At 34.8% G+C, this 17451-nt stretch overlaps 1 protein-coding gene across 1 annotated transcript; it reads left to right on the forward strand.

Annotated features, from left to right (window-relative positions):
• Positions 1–7077: 7077 nt before the first annotated feature.
• On the forward strand, positions 7078–16839 carry LOC132313592 (protein N-terminal glutamine amidohydrolase). The gene is made up of 6 exons (XM_059812429.1): positions 7078–7421; positions 9219–9324; positions 10606–10683; positions 10834–10964; positions 13125–13249; positions 16425–16839. Exons 1-6 carry the CDS (start codon positions 7339–7341, stop codon positions 16577–16579), a joined length of 678 nt encoding a protein of 225 aa, XP_059668412.1. The 5' UTR covers positions 7078–7338; the 3' UTR covers positions 16580–16839.
• The last annotated feature ends 612 nt before the right edge of the window (positions 16840–17451 follow it).

Here is a 17451-nt window from a genome sequence, read left to right on the forward strand (position 1 = left end):
CATTCACACTTTAAATCGCATTGCAAACAACTGAATGGTTGAGTCCTTTCCTATTTTCTTTTTTTTTCCTTGTAATATGTCTACCAAACAAAGAAAGTTCGTTCATTTATTCTTATTTTCTCTCCACACATCTTATTTTCATGAATGGTAGAGTCCTTCCTTCCTTTTTTTTTTTTTGTTTTTTTTCCTTATAATATGTCTACCAAATAAAGAAAATTCGTTCATTTATTCTTATTTTATCTCCACATATCTTATTTCTTTCTTACTAAACACAACATATAGTGTTTTAAGTAAATTATGAGAAAATATAAAAATGTTCCTTCTTGTTTCTTTTTTTATTTTTCTTCATTGTGGTTAACTCGAATGATCACAATATCTTGTGTACTCTTTTGGTGCGCGCAAAACTGCTACAATATATTCATCTCGAATACACATCATTCCTGATATATAGGTATCATATTTCAACGTTAAAAAACACATTAAATCAAAAGATTGACACATCACTGTCAATTAATGTTGTCGTATTTACAATGCAAAGTTGCTACATCGTACACAAACAAATACAACTGCTGAGAGCATCTAATTCCATAATTTCCGTTGCAGTACTAAAATTTTAAGTATACTACAAAATCAACTCCCTTAGTTTGTATTTTGATTATCTTGTGTAATTGGCACATACATTGTGTAACTTTTTTTATTTATTTAAGTTTATTTCAATTAAACTTTTTTTTTTTTTCATTGACAAAAAACTCACCCACCCACTTTGCTTCTTTAAAGAGTTGAACCCTCACTGTCTACTTTTGAAGATATAAGAGATACCATTTAGTCACAAGCCCTTGATCAATTACACATTAATTGAGATGCATTTCTTAACATAATAAAAAATAATAATTGGGTAAATAATTGAATAAGGTGCTGCTTGATAAAATTGAAATTTAAGCACTGGAAATTTCAAGTACTGAATTTTAAGCGCTGAAACTTTAAGCGAATATATTAATTTGAAAACTTGTTTGATTATATTTTAATTTTAAGTGCTGAATTCATTAAGATTGTTTGTTATATACACAAGGTGAAGTCTTAAAGTTGTATATATTATATTTTTGCCCTTAATATCTGATACTCATAACTGTTTTGTATTTATAATACAAAAATATTAATAAAACAACCACATTCACTCAATGAAATAAATAAATATGAAAATTTAAAATATGTGATTTTTGTATTACATAATATTTATGTATGGTATTGAAAAGGGTGTTATAAAGATTAAATAAAGTAAAATTTAAAATAGATGAGTTTTTGATTGAATAATATTTAAGTAGGGTATTGAATAGGTTGTTACAAAGATTAAAAAAATACTTGAAAAAAAATTATTATTTAGGAAAATAATTGATGAAAATTTTAAATTTATGGGTTCTGAAATACATAATATTTATGTAGGTATGGTGTTACAAAAATTAAAAAAAGTAAAATTTAAAATATATGTGTTTTGAATTACATAATATTTACGTAGGGTATTAAAAAATGTGATGACCATGTGGGCGGGTGCAAGACACTGACAGGCTACCACATTGGAGAGTTACGTGTAACGACCCACTCCACCACATGGTATGATATTGTCCGCTTTGAGCCTGAGCCAGCACGGTTTTGCTCTTGGGCTTTACCCCAAAAAGCCCCATACCAATTGGAGGTGACACACTTACATATAAGCACTTCACCTTTCCTCTACCTAGGCGATGTTCACTAGTGTGGTAGCCTGACAATGTGTTTCGCATCCGCTCACGGCACACCCGCCCACAAGGTCATCACAATCCACCCCCCTTGGAGGCCCGATGTCCCCGTCGACACACTTCCGGCTGTGTCAGGCTCTGATACCATTTGTAACGACCCACTCCACCATATGATATGATATTGTTCGCTTTGGGCCTAAGCCCGCACGGTTTTGCTCTTGAGCTTTACCCCAAAAGGTCTCATACCAATTGGAGGTGACACACTTACATATAAGCACTTCACCTTTCCTCTACCCAGGCGATATGGGACTGTGCATCCGTAACTCGCCAGTGTGTTAGCCTGACAGTGTCTCTCGCATCCGCTCACGGCACACCCACCCACAAGGTCATCACAATCCACTCCCCTTGGAGGCCCGACGTCCTCGTCGGCACACTATCATATCATGTGGTGGAGTGGGTCGTTACAAATGGTATCAGAACCTGACCCAGCCGGAAGTGTGCCAACGGGGACGTCGAGCCTCCAAAGGGGGTGGATTGTGATGATCTTGTGAGCAGGTGTGCCGTGTGAGAGACACTGTCAGGCTACCACACTGGCGAGCTACAGGTGCATAGTCCCACATCGCCTGGGTAGAGGAAAGGTAAAGTGCTTATATGTAAGTGTGTCACCTCCAATTGGTAGAAGGCCTTTTGGGTAAAGCCCAAGAGTAAAACCATACTGGCTCAGGCCCAAAACGGACAATATCATACCATGTGGTGGAGTGGGACGTTACACTATGGGTGCACAATTTCACATTCCCTGGGAAAAGGGAAAGGTGAAGTGTTTATATGTAAGTGTGTTACTCCAATTGGTATGAGGCTTTTTGGGGTAAAGCGCAAGAGCAAAACCGTACGGACTCAAACCCAAAGCAGACAATATCATACCATGTGGTGGAGTGGGTCGTTACAAATGGTATTAGAGTCTGACCCAGCAGGAAGTGTGTTGTAGGCTATAGTGGTGGAAGGGGGTGGATTGTAAATACCATGTAGGCTGGTCTGCCGTGGGCAGGTGCGAGACACTGACAGGCTACCACACTGGCGAGTTACGGGTGCACAATTCCACATTCCTTGGGAAAAGGAAAAGGAAAAGGTGAAGTGCTTATATGTAAGTGTGTCACTCCAATTGGTATGAGGCCTTTTGGGGTAAAGCTGAAGAGCAAAACTGCGTGGACTCAGACCCAAAGCGAACAATATTGTACCATGTGGTGGAGTGGGTTGTTATAAAAAATATGTTACAAAAATTAAGGAAAGTGAAAAATAATTCTTATATATGAACATAATTCTATTATATATTTTCAAGGTCTCGTGGGATCAGTCGAGGTGCGCGCAAGCAGGTCCGACGCCCACGATTGCCAATAAAAATAAAAATAATTCTATTATATAAATAATTAATGAAAATTTAAAATATATAGGTTTTAGATATATAAAAAAAAATGTTGCAAAAGATTAAAGAAAGTAAAATTTAAAATATATGAGTTTTGGATTACATGGTAGTTATTGAAAAGAGTGTAAAGAAAGTACGTGAAAGACAATTCTTCTCCGAGAATAGAATTCTATAATTTAAATAATTAAATAATATTTATGTAGGGTATAAAAATGGTGTGGGTATAAAAATATTAAAAAAAAATACGTTAAATTGAATAAAATTCTGTTATATAAATAATTATTTTCCACAGTGAATCAACATAAATGGTAACCAAAAGGCTATACACGTGAGATAAATAACATTCCCCATGCTTAAAATTTTGACCTCTTTTAAACGGTACTTACCATGTTAAGCGGTGTACTAAAATTTTATCAAACAAACTTATTTTTAAAAATCACTTACCGTGTTCTGCATTCAGCGCTGAATTAAAAAATCAAACAGGCCCTAAGTCACCCACGCGAAGGATAATTCTATACGAATTGGCTAGACCCACCGCACATACATATCACGTATCTTGAATCCTTAACCTTATTCCATTTACTGAAAAGAGAATATACAAAGTCAGTCAATCATAAAAAAACAATCTGATTTTGATACTAAAAATTGAAAATACAACTCAGCCCATCACAAAGACAAGTTGATTTTGATACTAAAAATATAAGGGTTAATTTCACTGACACTCGTTGAGGTTTGACCAAATATCACACTGAAATATCTTTCGAAAATTACTATCATTCAGGTCTAAAATAACTTTTCTGTTATTAACACAGTTAAAAAAGTATGAAAAGTCAATTTTATCTCTAATTTTTTTAATCTAAAATATCAACAATCTAAACGACTATTTGCCCCCATTGATTTTCTCGCCTACCCCTACTCGTCTCTCTCATATCCATTGGATGGGAAACGGATCAATCTATCTATAGGAACGAAGTGATAGTCTGGTAATTGACAACGAAACAATTGCCGGAGCTAGAGCCCAATACGTCATAGAAGTTTGACGAACCCACCTCGGAATATGGCTTTGGGTACATCAGTTGAATCGACACGAAAGGCATGCTTGGCGTTATCCAAGTCGAGGTCTGCTCGTCGATGTAAAAAGTGGTATGACATATCTGTCAACTAATTTTTGGGGTGTGAGTAAAAAACGGAGCAAACGTTTGTAATGTGAATAATAGTTATTTTCGAAAGATGTTTGAGGGTGATATTTGGCCAAACCTAAAGGGGTGTTAGTGAAATTATCCAAAAATAGAAAATACAACTCAACTAATCATAAAGCCAAGCTAATGTTGGAGAAATTATTAGTTTTATCGATTATTGGTGCAACGGTGTATGAGAGCCGTTGAATCATCACTGCAGTGGTAGGCACCATTTGATCCAACCACTCACATTTTTTTTTTCTTCTAATTTTGACAATAAAACTTGTTACACAATTAAAAACTTTTGAAATGCTAACTAAAAGCCATTTGTGATTTCACTTGACCAACCGATAAAAGTCTAAGAATTTAGGCATAGCGGCGTTGTTAGGGATCTGGAAGGTAGGTCCTTGAAATCTCGTTTTCAAATCGCACTTCTGAGTTGAGTGGTACCAATACATGTGCTCTCAAAGAAAAAAAAAAAGAAAAAGTTTGAGAATTTAATGGACCTGACAATTGAGGTCTACGTCACAGTCCATAGCCCATACAATTTAAGTTGGGCTTGTTTTTCATGAGAAAAAAAGACGAAAACCTAACAAGAACAAAAGAGCCCTCCAATTCTAATCAAAGCAAGATCAACTTTAAATTGGATAACCATTTTCTTCTCTGCTTGGTTAGGGCGTAGGGGTGCCAATTCAGAAGGCCGATCAGAACCCAACTCAGGTCTAACTCTAATTATTTTAAAAATTATAATTCATCATAAATTAAGACTTGAGTTGAGGCTAGTGGTGGAGCCACATTGGGATGGACTTCTCACTTAATTGTATTTTCTACACAATTTTTTTAATAATTATAATTGTGCCCCCACTAAAATCTATAAAAATTCACAAAAATCTTTAAGAAAAAATTCTAAAATTCAAAAAGACCACTCCTTTTCTAATTCACTAATCCAAAAAGTTTCTAAAAATTCATAAAAGAGTCATATTTTTTCTCCTCCACTAGTACAACAAAATTTTAACGAATCAAATTCAGAAAAGCCCTTGCTTTGCTATTTATTAATTAGGGTCAAGTGCAAAAAATACCCCTAAAGTATGTTTATAGTGCATATCACACCCCTTAAGTGCAAAAAACACTCCTCAAATTTTAATTTTGTGCAATTAAGTCCTCCTGACATATTTAAAATCTAAATTGACCAAATTACCCTTATTAAATAATTTTATAAAATATATAAAAATAATCCATGAATGAATTTATATAATGTTTTGAGTTGTAACTTCTAATGGGAAAATTAATGACACAATTAATAATATATAATAACATACACTAAAAAAATGGGTATTAAAGTATAATATACCATACTAATTAATGATTTTTTATTAAAATATCCTCAACACTTTCGGGATTTGATGTTCCTGTAGTAGCATAAATCCATTGCGGTAAGAGAAATTCTTCGGAAGGAGTCTAAAGGGATGGCTAATGTATGACAGATGTAAGTTTCAGTGAATTAAACTAAACTTAGCCAAGTTTAGGGTGGCCATTAAGGTCATTTAAGACCTGTTCGTATATCTATTTATTTGTTCTGTGGCGGTGTTCTGAGGCCGATTGCTCTGGGTCTTTCTCTACTCTGGCTTCTTGAGAGCCTTATGAAAGACCTCTGTTGCTCTGAGTATGCTGACCACTACATTTCCACAACACACAGGCTAGTTTTGTTGATTCAGACAAAAGTTGGTGCCATTGATTTCCATGATGTAGCAAATCGTATTTGTCAAATTAGTTTTTATTTATTTATTTATTATTATTATTCTTTCCATGATGTTTTACCAAATGATTCAATCCCAGAAGTGATTCATGATGATACCGAAACATTAAATTTTTTTTTTTAAAATTTTTTTTTTTTGGATTAGGCCATGTTTGTCCTCTTTGTTTCTGGTTATTATATATAAAAAGAGGCCCTTTCTCTAAGCGGATGGATCAGTGGACGACAGAGGATGATTGAGTGAAGAAGATGATTGCATGGGTATTTTGGGAAGGATAAAAGGGTAAAATGGGTGTTAAATCACTAATTTATGTAAGATTTATGACAGAGGTAATTTTGCACAATATCAAAAGATTAGGGGTTTTAAATGCACATTTTTTCAAATGGGAGGTAAAAGTGCTACGAAAAGTATACTTTAAGGGTGTTTTCTGCACTTACCCTTATTAATTTAGTTCAAAATTTCTTACGATATTATTGTTAATAATTGCCCTTCTGAAATAAATTTATGGCTCGGTCATTAATCCGAGCCTTATTTTTATTTAAATATTTTATATGTATAATTCAAATTACAACACATTTTCTTTTCAACTTTTTATTTATTTTTTATCTTTTTTTGTCCTAAAAAGCCAACACACCCACCTGCTCATTTAGAGACTCGAATCATCATTATCTACTTTGGGTGATAGAGGAAATATCACTGGGTCATAAAGCCCTTGGTTCAACTTTTTTCGTTTAAATCTTAATTTGTTGTATGTTAAATTTGAAGAATTGATTTTCAAAAAAATTGTATAAATTTGTATTAATTTTTTATAAAAAAAACTATGTTTAGGAGTCATTTAATTGGAAACTAATTCAAAATTACATTAAAAATTTAATGCAGAGGTCATCCATTTAACCCGATTCTCTATGTCGGATCGAATTACAAAATCAACTGAGTTGGGTTGCTAGGGTCAGAGGTCAGTTAAGGTTTTCGGGGCTGAACTCAAATTCTACCTCCAACCCAGCTCCAGTTGCAGCCGAGTCCCCCAAGTCTTAGAAAGTACTATCAAACATTTAAAGCACTGAATTGCTTTTTCTAATTGCAAGTTACTCGTAATGTTTAAGGATAGCACGATGTCGTTATAATATTTAATCAAAAAACAACACCGCGGGAGGTAAGGGTTCCTCTGCCGCATGTATCTGTGTAAATCTGTAAAAGCCCATTCCATCGGCAAAAACGACATTAGCCTGAGCAATTCAGAAGCAACAAATATATAGATGACTACCTCGAATTTGGAATTACCCTCATCAGTCGCTCCTCCTTTGGACATTTCCCAGTTTCATCACACCCCTTTTTACTGGTACTCTCTCTCTCTAAAGCTCCTATACATACTCAACACACACATATTACTATGTGTAATTTTAGTCAGAACAATATATGTATTGCCATTGTTCAATTGCCCAAATTTTGTCATGACTATGCTTGTCAGGGTCGTCCTTGCTCTGACTACTACTATATCTCTCTTGCAATTATCTTTCTGTTTAGTTCTCCCCCCCACCCCTTACTATTAGGGTAATGCGTAATTGGGTTCTTTTGCCTTTGATGTTTGTTTGAATGAGTGAAGAAAACTGAATACACTGCCTGGATTATACGTAAATTTTATCAGTAATTGTGTGGCCTAAGTGGTCAATTCTGAAAAACTACTGGGGCATTGATTGATTATTATTATTTATCATTAGAGAACAAATATTTCTTAATTTGTTATGGAATAATATATTTAGGTCTTGTGTGTACGTACATGTGAACATGCATTAGAAATGGTTACCTTTTCTAATGTCTCCCAGAACTTGTCGGATGGTTCTTTGTAGTTTTAGTCTAGATACTTGGTGAGATTGTGGGTTTTGGAGGAAGTTCAATGAAGTTGACGTTTTATTAGATATTGTTGAGACTTGAGAGTTCAGGCTTTAGGAGGTGTTAATTTGAAGGTCAGTTATGCTTCCAACAATTCTTTGTAAATTGGCAAATGTTAGATGATAATGAAATTTAGGATGCACTTCTCCATAGATTATTTGGCTAATCATATGGAAACCTGTATCCTCCATCCACAATTTGTAATTGCTCATAAATAAGTGAGTTACTCTCTCTTTCTTCTGGAAATGCATGGAATTTCCTCACTTATTACTACCTCATGTCCTTTGGCATTCCTTTGTGATGTGGGACTTATGATAAGTAGAGATTGAGATATATCTATTCCTCATATAACTTTTGAGAAGTTGTTGTATTATTTACATTGAGAGAATATGAATAATATTTTGTTACATTTGTGAGTAGAACTTTAGAACTATGTTACTTGACATCTCCTATTCCCCTTAACGAACCCATATCGACACGACACGATACGACATGGGTATGGATATTGGATATGTGTCCGGCGCACATACCCGAAGACAACTTGTTCCTCTAATCATGAAGATGGAAGAAGAAGAAAACCTCAAATGTGATAGCAAAGAAGGGTTACTTATTTTCGAGACAGATGGAATCTCTCTCTCTCCTTTTCACCGTATTTCATTTAATTTTCATTATTGAGTACATTTTAAAATAATAATAGCCCCATTCGTTGTACTATTATGTAACATTTTATGTTTTTAAGTGTGCACGTACCCATATCAAAGTTCTGGGCTCATTTTAATCTGAATCCACATATCCCAATATTTGGGAGTTAGGGAGCTCTAACATTTAGACACATACCCAAGTCAAGGTAACATAGCTTTAGAAGATTTATATGTGCTTTAAATGAAAAAAGAAAAAAAATATGTTGGAATGATTAGCCTCTAGTCTTTGGTATTGTCTTTTACCAAAAATGTATCAGAGGCTTGGGCAACAGCCCTGTCCTCAGAGAGGATTTTCATTTTGAGTTAATTTTTGGATTTTTAGCCTGAATAGATATGCCACAATAAGATAAGAATAGAGTCTCATTTTATGGAATGATTTATTAATCAGTTTTACTGGACATTGCAAGGCAACCTGGATTCTTATCTAGCACATAACTGTAAAGATTTCCTTCCCCATCTCCTCCAATATTGTTGCTTATATGTACAAATATTCTTCATTTGTAATTTTTTTTTTTGCTAAACCATGATTTTTTTTTTTTGGGTAGTGAAGAAAATGTATACTTGCTTTGCAAAAAGCTACAGGAAAATGGAGTAGCAGAGGCAGAGGGATCTGATTTATTTGTTGTTTTCATTTCCAATGAGAAGAAGCAGGCATGTACTTTCTAAATTTTTCTTGTAATGTTTATGTGAACCTATCCACCAGGTTATGGAGGATATGTGAAATGTATTTAATTGTCATCCGCCTCTCATTCATTTTATTAGTCATAGTTTGGTTGGGTATTCCCTGATTGGCGGCCGGATCAGGCAGCTCTGGGGAACTCTCTGTCGGCTCCTGAGTCCTGACCCGGTCCACTCATTCTTTATGTGCTGTTATTTGTGGGAATCTGTAATTTCCGGAGATCTATATCATGATCTAAAATTAGAGGATTTATTTTTATTTATTTATTTATTTTTGTTATAATATACCAATAGAAGTCACTCAACAGAAGGTGTATTTTTGTTTCCTAAGGTTGCATGATTGACATTCAAGATTATTTACAGAGACTGTTTATGAATATGAAAAGAGTTCCGTCATTTTTCTAATGGCATTATGCATGTAGAATTGTTGATAACTGATTTACTTGATGCCTTTACCTGTCTGCTTACCACGATGGGGCTTGACACAATTGAGATGATTGTCTTGTTACTCTATTTTTATAATTGGGACCTACTTTATGTTATGTCTTTCTTCATTTTTATTTGTTTCATGATGCGTTGACATTCTGCAGCCACCACATTATCAGTTGGGTATTGAAGAGCTCACATTATTTCTGCATGAATGAATACACAAATGTCTGGGCACCGAACACGTTCCAAAAAGTGAAAAAGAAAGATGTTTGGGCACAAATGAATGCATTTATTAAATTAGTGCATTCCTGCAGACATATGGCCACTTTCAAGTCTATAGATTTGGAAGTTAAAATTTCAGGCCTCATATCCTCATCCCAGAGCATGACTCAGCTGTCTGACATTTCATTGCGATCAACATTTTTCTGATCAATTGGTTATGCATATACGTAACAAACTCCCCGTTTCTACTTCGTTTGTCATCCCCAATGTTGAACATAACATTTGTAGCAACGCCTAGCCCTACGTCATTTTCTTTTGCAAAATCCAAAGAGAATTCTGATTTGATTTTTTCTTTTTTCATTTTTTTTCCTCTATTTGAAGTATATAATGTAATCATTGTTAGAAGAACAAAAAATGTGGGGTTTGAAGCCCCCACCTGCGGCACAGGAATCCTTCAGGATACCACTCGTGCTTTGTCGATAAGGAATGAATTCTGTTGCGTGACAGATAACACCTAATGCCCTTTCATGAAATCTTTAGGCATAATTATATTAATAGTTTGGCCCAAGATTGAGACCTACTCAATATTATGACAATATGCAGGTTCCACTTTGGTATCAAAAGGCTAGTCACAGAGCTGATGGAGTTATTCTCTGGGACTATCATGTCATCTGCATTCAGGTGAGTGCAGAATCCTTTTGCTGGAATATTTTTTGAACAGTCTGGTAAATGACATTTATATTATTAAGTGAGGAGTATTTTACTTTAATGATTGTTTGGAAGCAACTATCTGTAACTTAAAAGATTTTGAAATCACAACTTATGTTACAGAGGAAAAAGGATGTCAACTCTTCTCATCTAGTGTGGGATTTAGATTCAAGTCTTCCATTTCCATCTCCTCTAGCCACCTATGTATCAGAAACTATCCGGCCATCTTTTGAGCTATTTTCTGAGTTTCAGAGGTAATGAACGATATGGCGGACTACTGATTTTCATTTTAGAGCTTATACTTTCTTGATGGGTGTGTTGATGCAGTTATTTGAGAAAACACTATTCATGTATATGTAAACCCAGTTGGTAAGATTACCACAATTGGGCAGCTGTACTTCTTTCCTTTTGTGTGTTCTCTTTTTAAGATTATCTTGTTGATTTGGAAGACCTAATATGGTTTTGGATTCTATTTTCACACATGGAAGAAGAATAGTATTGCTTTGCTATATGTTACATCGACCAGGATACGCATGTCAGGTTTGGATATGTGCTTGAGAGTCAGGCATGGCGGGACACGACTCTTTATTAATAAGTTACAAGTGTCGAATTTATCAAATTCTCAAATAGATGGGCAATAAATATTCATATTTTTAATGTTCTTCTTTCATTTTATTAAATACAATTTTGCTTTATAAAACATAAAATGCCTAACAGGGACACTTCATTAGTTCTAAAGGGCTAGCCCACTGCATGAGGCTCCTGCCATTGCAGGGTTTGGGGAGGGTTTGATGGACACAGCCTACCTCCTTATGCGGAGACGCTCTTTCCTGTATAGTAAATGGACACTTCATTAGTTCGTTGAAATAATAATATAGTAACAAGAACATAAGAAGAGAGTTCTATGTGTAGTTATATAATAAAGTCGAATTATTAAGTCGCGCACACGTATTCATTTGTCTCATTGGGGACTTGAACCCTCAATATTCTGTTTGCAAGGAAGAAGAGATATCACTATGGCTAATCCCTTAGTGGTGAATTATTGAATATACTTACTGGGTCCTTAGTAGAAAAGAGCTGGAGCAAGAGCAAGAGAGCAGCAAAATTAAACGTGGGAGCGTCTCCAGAGCGCCTTTACATTTATACACTACTGGAAAGGGATACATAATATATGAATATATACATAATACTATCAATATTTATGCATATTTAAGGGTCCATTGCTTAGTACAATGATAAAAACTTAAGCTCATAAGCATGAGGGATTGAGTTTGAGTTTCATAGCAGCCATTTCGTATTCTTGTGATATAGTGAGTAATGTACTTCTTTTTATAATATATTAAATGTTATATTGTATTTTATTTGCAAACAAATATAAGAAGAAAGAAATATATGTTTTTTTTTTTTTTTTTTTTTTTTAAGAAATCTTCTTTTAATTTTTATACAAGAAAGGATCGCTTTAAGAAATTATATAAGAGTAAACATCTTTAAGTAAATAAAATGTGGTGAAAAAAAAGTAAATAAAATGAAAGTAACAAGTGTCTATACAATTTATATGTACATTTAATACACTTTAGTATATTTTTTAATATCATACTAGGATAATGTTGTAATTATGAAACATCTCTAGTAGATAACAGAAACAAAGATGATCAACATGAAGTGTTAAACAAAATGCCAAGTATGCGATAGCCTTTTCTTGATGTTGTAGTTTCAATCCTGTTTGTGCACCTTGCTAGCAATTTTTATTCAATATTAGGTGCACTCTAGTTTGCAGTTTACATAAATGGGACACATGGTTGCCTATCATTCAAGAAAAGAGAAACCATCAAGAATACACGTTTTTGCAAGATTTAATTCGCTAATTGGCAAAGGTAATTCGAAGATTGGGGAAGGATTTTCTCAAAGGAGTAGGAGAGCGGCACCCTTATAGGAGGGTCATGAGACTGAGGCTAGGTCAGACACAACCTATATTATACCCTAGAGTTGTGATCTAATGCAGATACTAAGATTTCTCTCCTCTTCTCTTTATTTTGACCAATAGGAAAACGGAATATGTATAAACCCAAGTGGTCATGGGATTACAGTAAGGTAGTGATAGTTCTTTAACAGAAGAATTATCATGTTACTTATGGCTCACCTGAAGTCAACTTACCTTATATAGTGTGGTATTGCCATCTAAAAAACGTGCATTGTTGCATCCTGGAATCATCTAGTGCAACTCTTGTATTGCATTATCAAACTTTTAATACTACTACTCGCACACTTAAATATTTGGGAGATTTTCTTTCTTTTCTATATTTCTCTTTACATTTGTTGACAAGTCCATTCATCCCCATGGTGTGGATGGGATATATCTCAAACCTATTACGGCGATATATGATATTTTTGAAAGACTGCTTTTGTTATCTCAGGTTTTTCCGGGTAGTGCATGCTCCAATTTTCCTCCGTTCCTTTGCGTCTGATAGAAGACACATGAAAGATTCTGTTGGAAACTGGATTTCTCAACCTCCTGCATATGACGCTATAGTTGCTGAAGGTAAATACGTAAATTATTTATATTAATACTAGTTGTATTCAAATTCTTTGAGATAGAAGAATGCTTGTGAAAGAAATTATAGTTTGAATTGTATTACACATGTAATTGTCAGGGCGATCTACATTTTTATTTTCTGTCTGGACATTATTGTGGACCATGTCATTTAGGCTATCGTGAGCATGTGGATTTGAGTGCCAGTTTATGTGAATAATTCAAAATATGGTGTTTATAGGTGAGAGAGTACCACATAATGGACAGGGTTATCAAGATGTCGTAAATATGTTTGAATTTGATGTGTACGATTAAGATTATTTTTTCTTTTATTTTTTCATAGTGATAAAATCTTACACTTAAGCTCTCTCCCCTCATTCCGTGGTGTAGGTGGGACTAATATGGGGTAATGGCATTTTTGTTTTGATTTCCTCTCTCTCTCTCTCTCTCGATTTCCAGGGTTATCAATATATTGTTCATATCTATGTAGATATTTCATTTGATATTTTTTTTTTCATTTATTGATCTCCATAGACATCCCATTATACCCCACTAGTAAAACCCCTGATACGAATCCAGAAAGAGTCAAGCTTAAAAGAACCAAGATTGCATGATCAAATTCCACATTTCCCTCCAAAAATTCATTTAACAACCTGAGTCTTGATAGATTGAATCGGATGCCATCAAGATCACCAGTTTGTCCCTTTTAGCCAAAAATGGGAGGAAATGGAAGGAAATACTAACATTTTTAATGAAACTTTATTAATACCTAATTTGCTCTTATTTTTATAAAAGACCAAATCTATAGAAAGGGGTATGGTATTAAATTCATTAAAATAGTTTCCTTTTCTTTCTTTCCCCAAACATGATTACTATCATTTTTTTCTTTTCCTTCCTTAATCAACCAAACACGATAAGTGGTTAACAATATCCTCTCCTTTCTTTCTTTCTTTCTTTCTTTTTTTTTTTTTTTTTTTTTTTTTTTTTTTTCTCTCTTGTAAATGAGTTCGGCAAAAGTAAAATAAAATTGGCCGCTATCTTGACTGCGGCCAGAAATAAAATATACATGGCCACTATACATTTGAGTCAGAGTTCATGTTGTAGCTTCTTCATTAGCATAGTGGAGTGAACATTGATTGCTCAGATTAAGCCCCATATTTTTTTTTTATTTAGGGTTTTTCACGTAAAAATATCTAGTCATCTCACTCTTTTTTCTATTTATTTTATTGCATGTCTTTGTATGATTGATTAAGAAACTGGATTAGGATCTAACTTGATATTACATTCAATTTAAAATTAATAAAAATATAATATTAGACTTATTTGCCCCTCTGTAGGTCCAATCACCTCACAGACCATCTAAACCGCTTATGTAGCGCCACTCTCACATCGTTTCTCTAATGTGAGCAATTGTTTTGGGTTCTGACATGCTCATGAGATTGTAAGGCATGGATGTCATGATTTATTTATTTATTTTGGTGTGTGTGTGTGTGTGTTGGGGTTGGGAGGCGCAGCCCGGAGCAGAAGGGTTTTCAATAGAGTCTCGCTAGAGAGACCTCACCTGACAGTGGGATATGCGACCAGTCTTCTCTAAGCGGAGTAAGGCCCCCTTAAGGAAAAGGGGCCATGAGAGAAAAGTATGAAGCACTTTCTGATGTATATATTGAGGTATAGGATCCCTGGGGGGAGAGTTCAAATCCTTTTTTTAAGGTACACACCCGAATGAGACGAAGGACGACCCAACCTGACGTCTTTGTGCATTTCCTTTGCTACTAAAATATATCGACATTGGAAAACTTCACTCGATCAAGGAAGTCTATTGGCATAAGTTCCCCCGCGCGGCCGGGGGGGTGGGGGGGTTTGGGGGGTTGTTTTAGCTACTAGGCTGGAAGGTGCCGAACTTGGTTGGACTTGCTCGCATGATCTTCAGCTTGCTAAACTTGCTGGTGTTAATGTTGCCTTTACACTCGAGTGCATGTACAAGCATGAGGAAGGTACTAGAATGCATATTCAATATATGACGTGGTGTCTTGGAACCTCACTATGTATTCTGCTGCGCAAAAATTGTCAAATCATGAAACTTTGGCTTTTTGAAGAAAGAGTTGGATCGAAGATGCCTCCTCCTACTCTTTCTATAGTTTAAAAATGAACTTTTTGAACTGATGATTTATTTTATGCTTAGACTGGAAATAATGTTTTTGCAAGCAAGTAATTATTATGTGTGCTCAACCTTATCAAGCTTGGTAGATAGTTTCAAATTAATTAGTTAAGGTCCTGTTAGCTATAATTTTTATAATTAAATTGCCATGGAAGTACTTTGAAACTCCCATGAGATTGAGGATGGTGTAATCATGCATGATAGATGATTATATACTTATATATATTATATGATATATATCCCTTGGTAAAATTGAAGTGAACTGTGGGGCGGTCGGACTTCCTCTTGAAATTGAAATGAGTGCAATCATGGTCTAGATGGAATTTAGTACGTTCACAAATCCTTTTTCCCCAAATCTTGTTTTATGCGGGTTCTTCAAGACTTAATTATTGACATCATTTCTATCATACTTGATCACTCTTCATTGTGCTACCAACTTGTGTTGTGAGTCATCATTTTAAATACAATGTAGTGAACTGTTGTAAGTTTTTATGTAACATTAAAATGTCCACTTCATGAATCATGTCAATGTCACGCTTGAGCTGGCTGTGTGTCACTTGTTATTGCTGCTGCAGATACCAAACTGCCAAACTCAAACTTATAGCTTGAGAACCAAACCAGAGCCCTGCCAATTTATTTCAGTCCATCTAAAAACCACCCACTGACCAAATAACTAAGAAAAAGAAAAAAAATAGAAAAATAAAAGGGAAATCTTTTATTTTTCTTATTGAAAGGCAAAGTTAAAACCATATTTGGGCCCTTTTATTTTTCTTATTGAAAGGCAAAGTTAAAACCATATTTGGTGGGGCCCATTAGTTTATTTTACAGAAGACTGATTCTGAACCTGTTTCTTGATCAATCCATTCACACAGAGAGAATTTGGTAATTCCATGAATTTATGTTGCTGTTTGCATCTACAACATTTTTTGTGTATTTAAATGGAGATACTTGGTAAGCCATGTTCCCTATCAGTGACATTGTCCTTTATATCTTTTCCTGCTAAGTTTCTTATATGTGCTTGTGCAGATGGCACTGTACACAACCTGAATCAGTACAATGAGATCTCTACTGCAGATGTGAAAAATGTAGGAATCGATTCCACCGATGCAGTTTTTGTGCAGAAATTTGGTGTGCTGGTGAGTGAAAACCAGTTGGAAGATTTTTTTTCAATGTTATCCTGAGGATTGTGAAAGTTTTGACAGCTGGAATTTACAATTGTGATTTGAGCATAGCGACCACAATCAGATTCATTTCTTACATGATGTATTCCTGTAAGCAAATGAGATCTTATTGAGTGACGTTTGTAAACCGAAGACGTTATCTCTTTTGTAAATGTTGTTTGGCGGAAGATGGGTGGGGATCTTGAAAGCAAGTGTGTTATACAGTTACTCCTGAACTGAACATGGCAAAAAAAAGGGTTGCGTTTCTTACTGCTATAAAACATACTTTATGTCCAGACACTTAAGACGTGAGTCTGAAACACTGTTTTGGCAGAAATTTCTGCCAAGGCATTTGGCATTTGGCAAATTGTATTGGAAATAATGTCTAGGATCCAATCTGTCTTTTTTAGTACCCTAAAAATCTGAGTGGGGGTGATGAGGTTGGGTTGTCATAAGGTTAACCAGGTAAACCTTGTTCATCTTACTATGTACCTACCTCACACCTGGAGAAGTGACGTGGGAGCCATTACACCTTGAAATGGTGCTGGTGGTGTTAGTTTTGTGTGTGTGTTATTTTTTTATTATTATTTTTATTTTTTAACAAAACCTCGAAATGGTCTTTCATTTGCTTCCCTCTCTTATGTTCGAACTACCAATGTCTACAATATAAGTTACCAAATTGTTTTATTAACTCATGATTCATGTGCAAGGTCCAACGGAGCTCAGTATGCAAGTGTGAGCTATTGGAAAAAGTTTCAACAGACTTGAGTGCATCAAAGAGTGCAAAACTATGTTGAATTGGTGCATAATCATATGAAAAACCATTTTCAAGCAAAATTTACTGACCATGAAAAGGGTCCGTCTTTTGAAGTAATGGGTTACTGCTAAATTTT

Source organism: Cornus florida, unplaced genomic scaffold (genome assembly GCF_030987335.1).
Source record: "Cornus florida cultivar Cherokee Brave unplaced genomic scaffold, ASM3098733v1 CherokeeBrave_3.0.0_Hap2_Chr06, whole genome shotgun sequence".
NCBI classification, from domain to species: Eukaryota; Viridiplantae; Streptophyta; class Magnoliopsida; order Cornales; family Cornaceae; genus Cornus; species Cornus florida.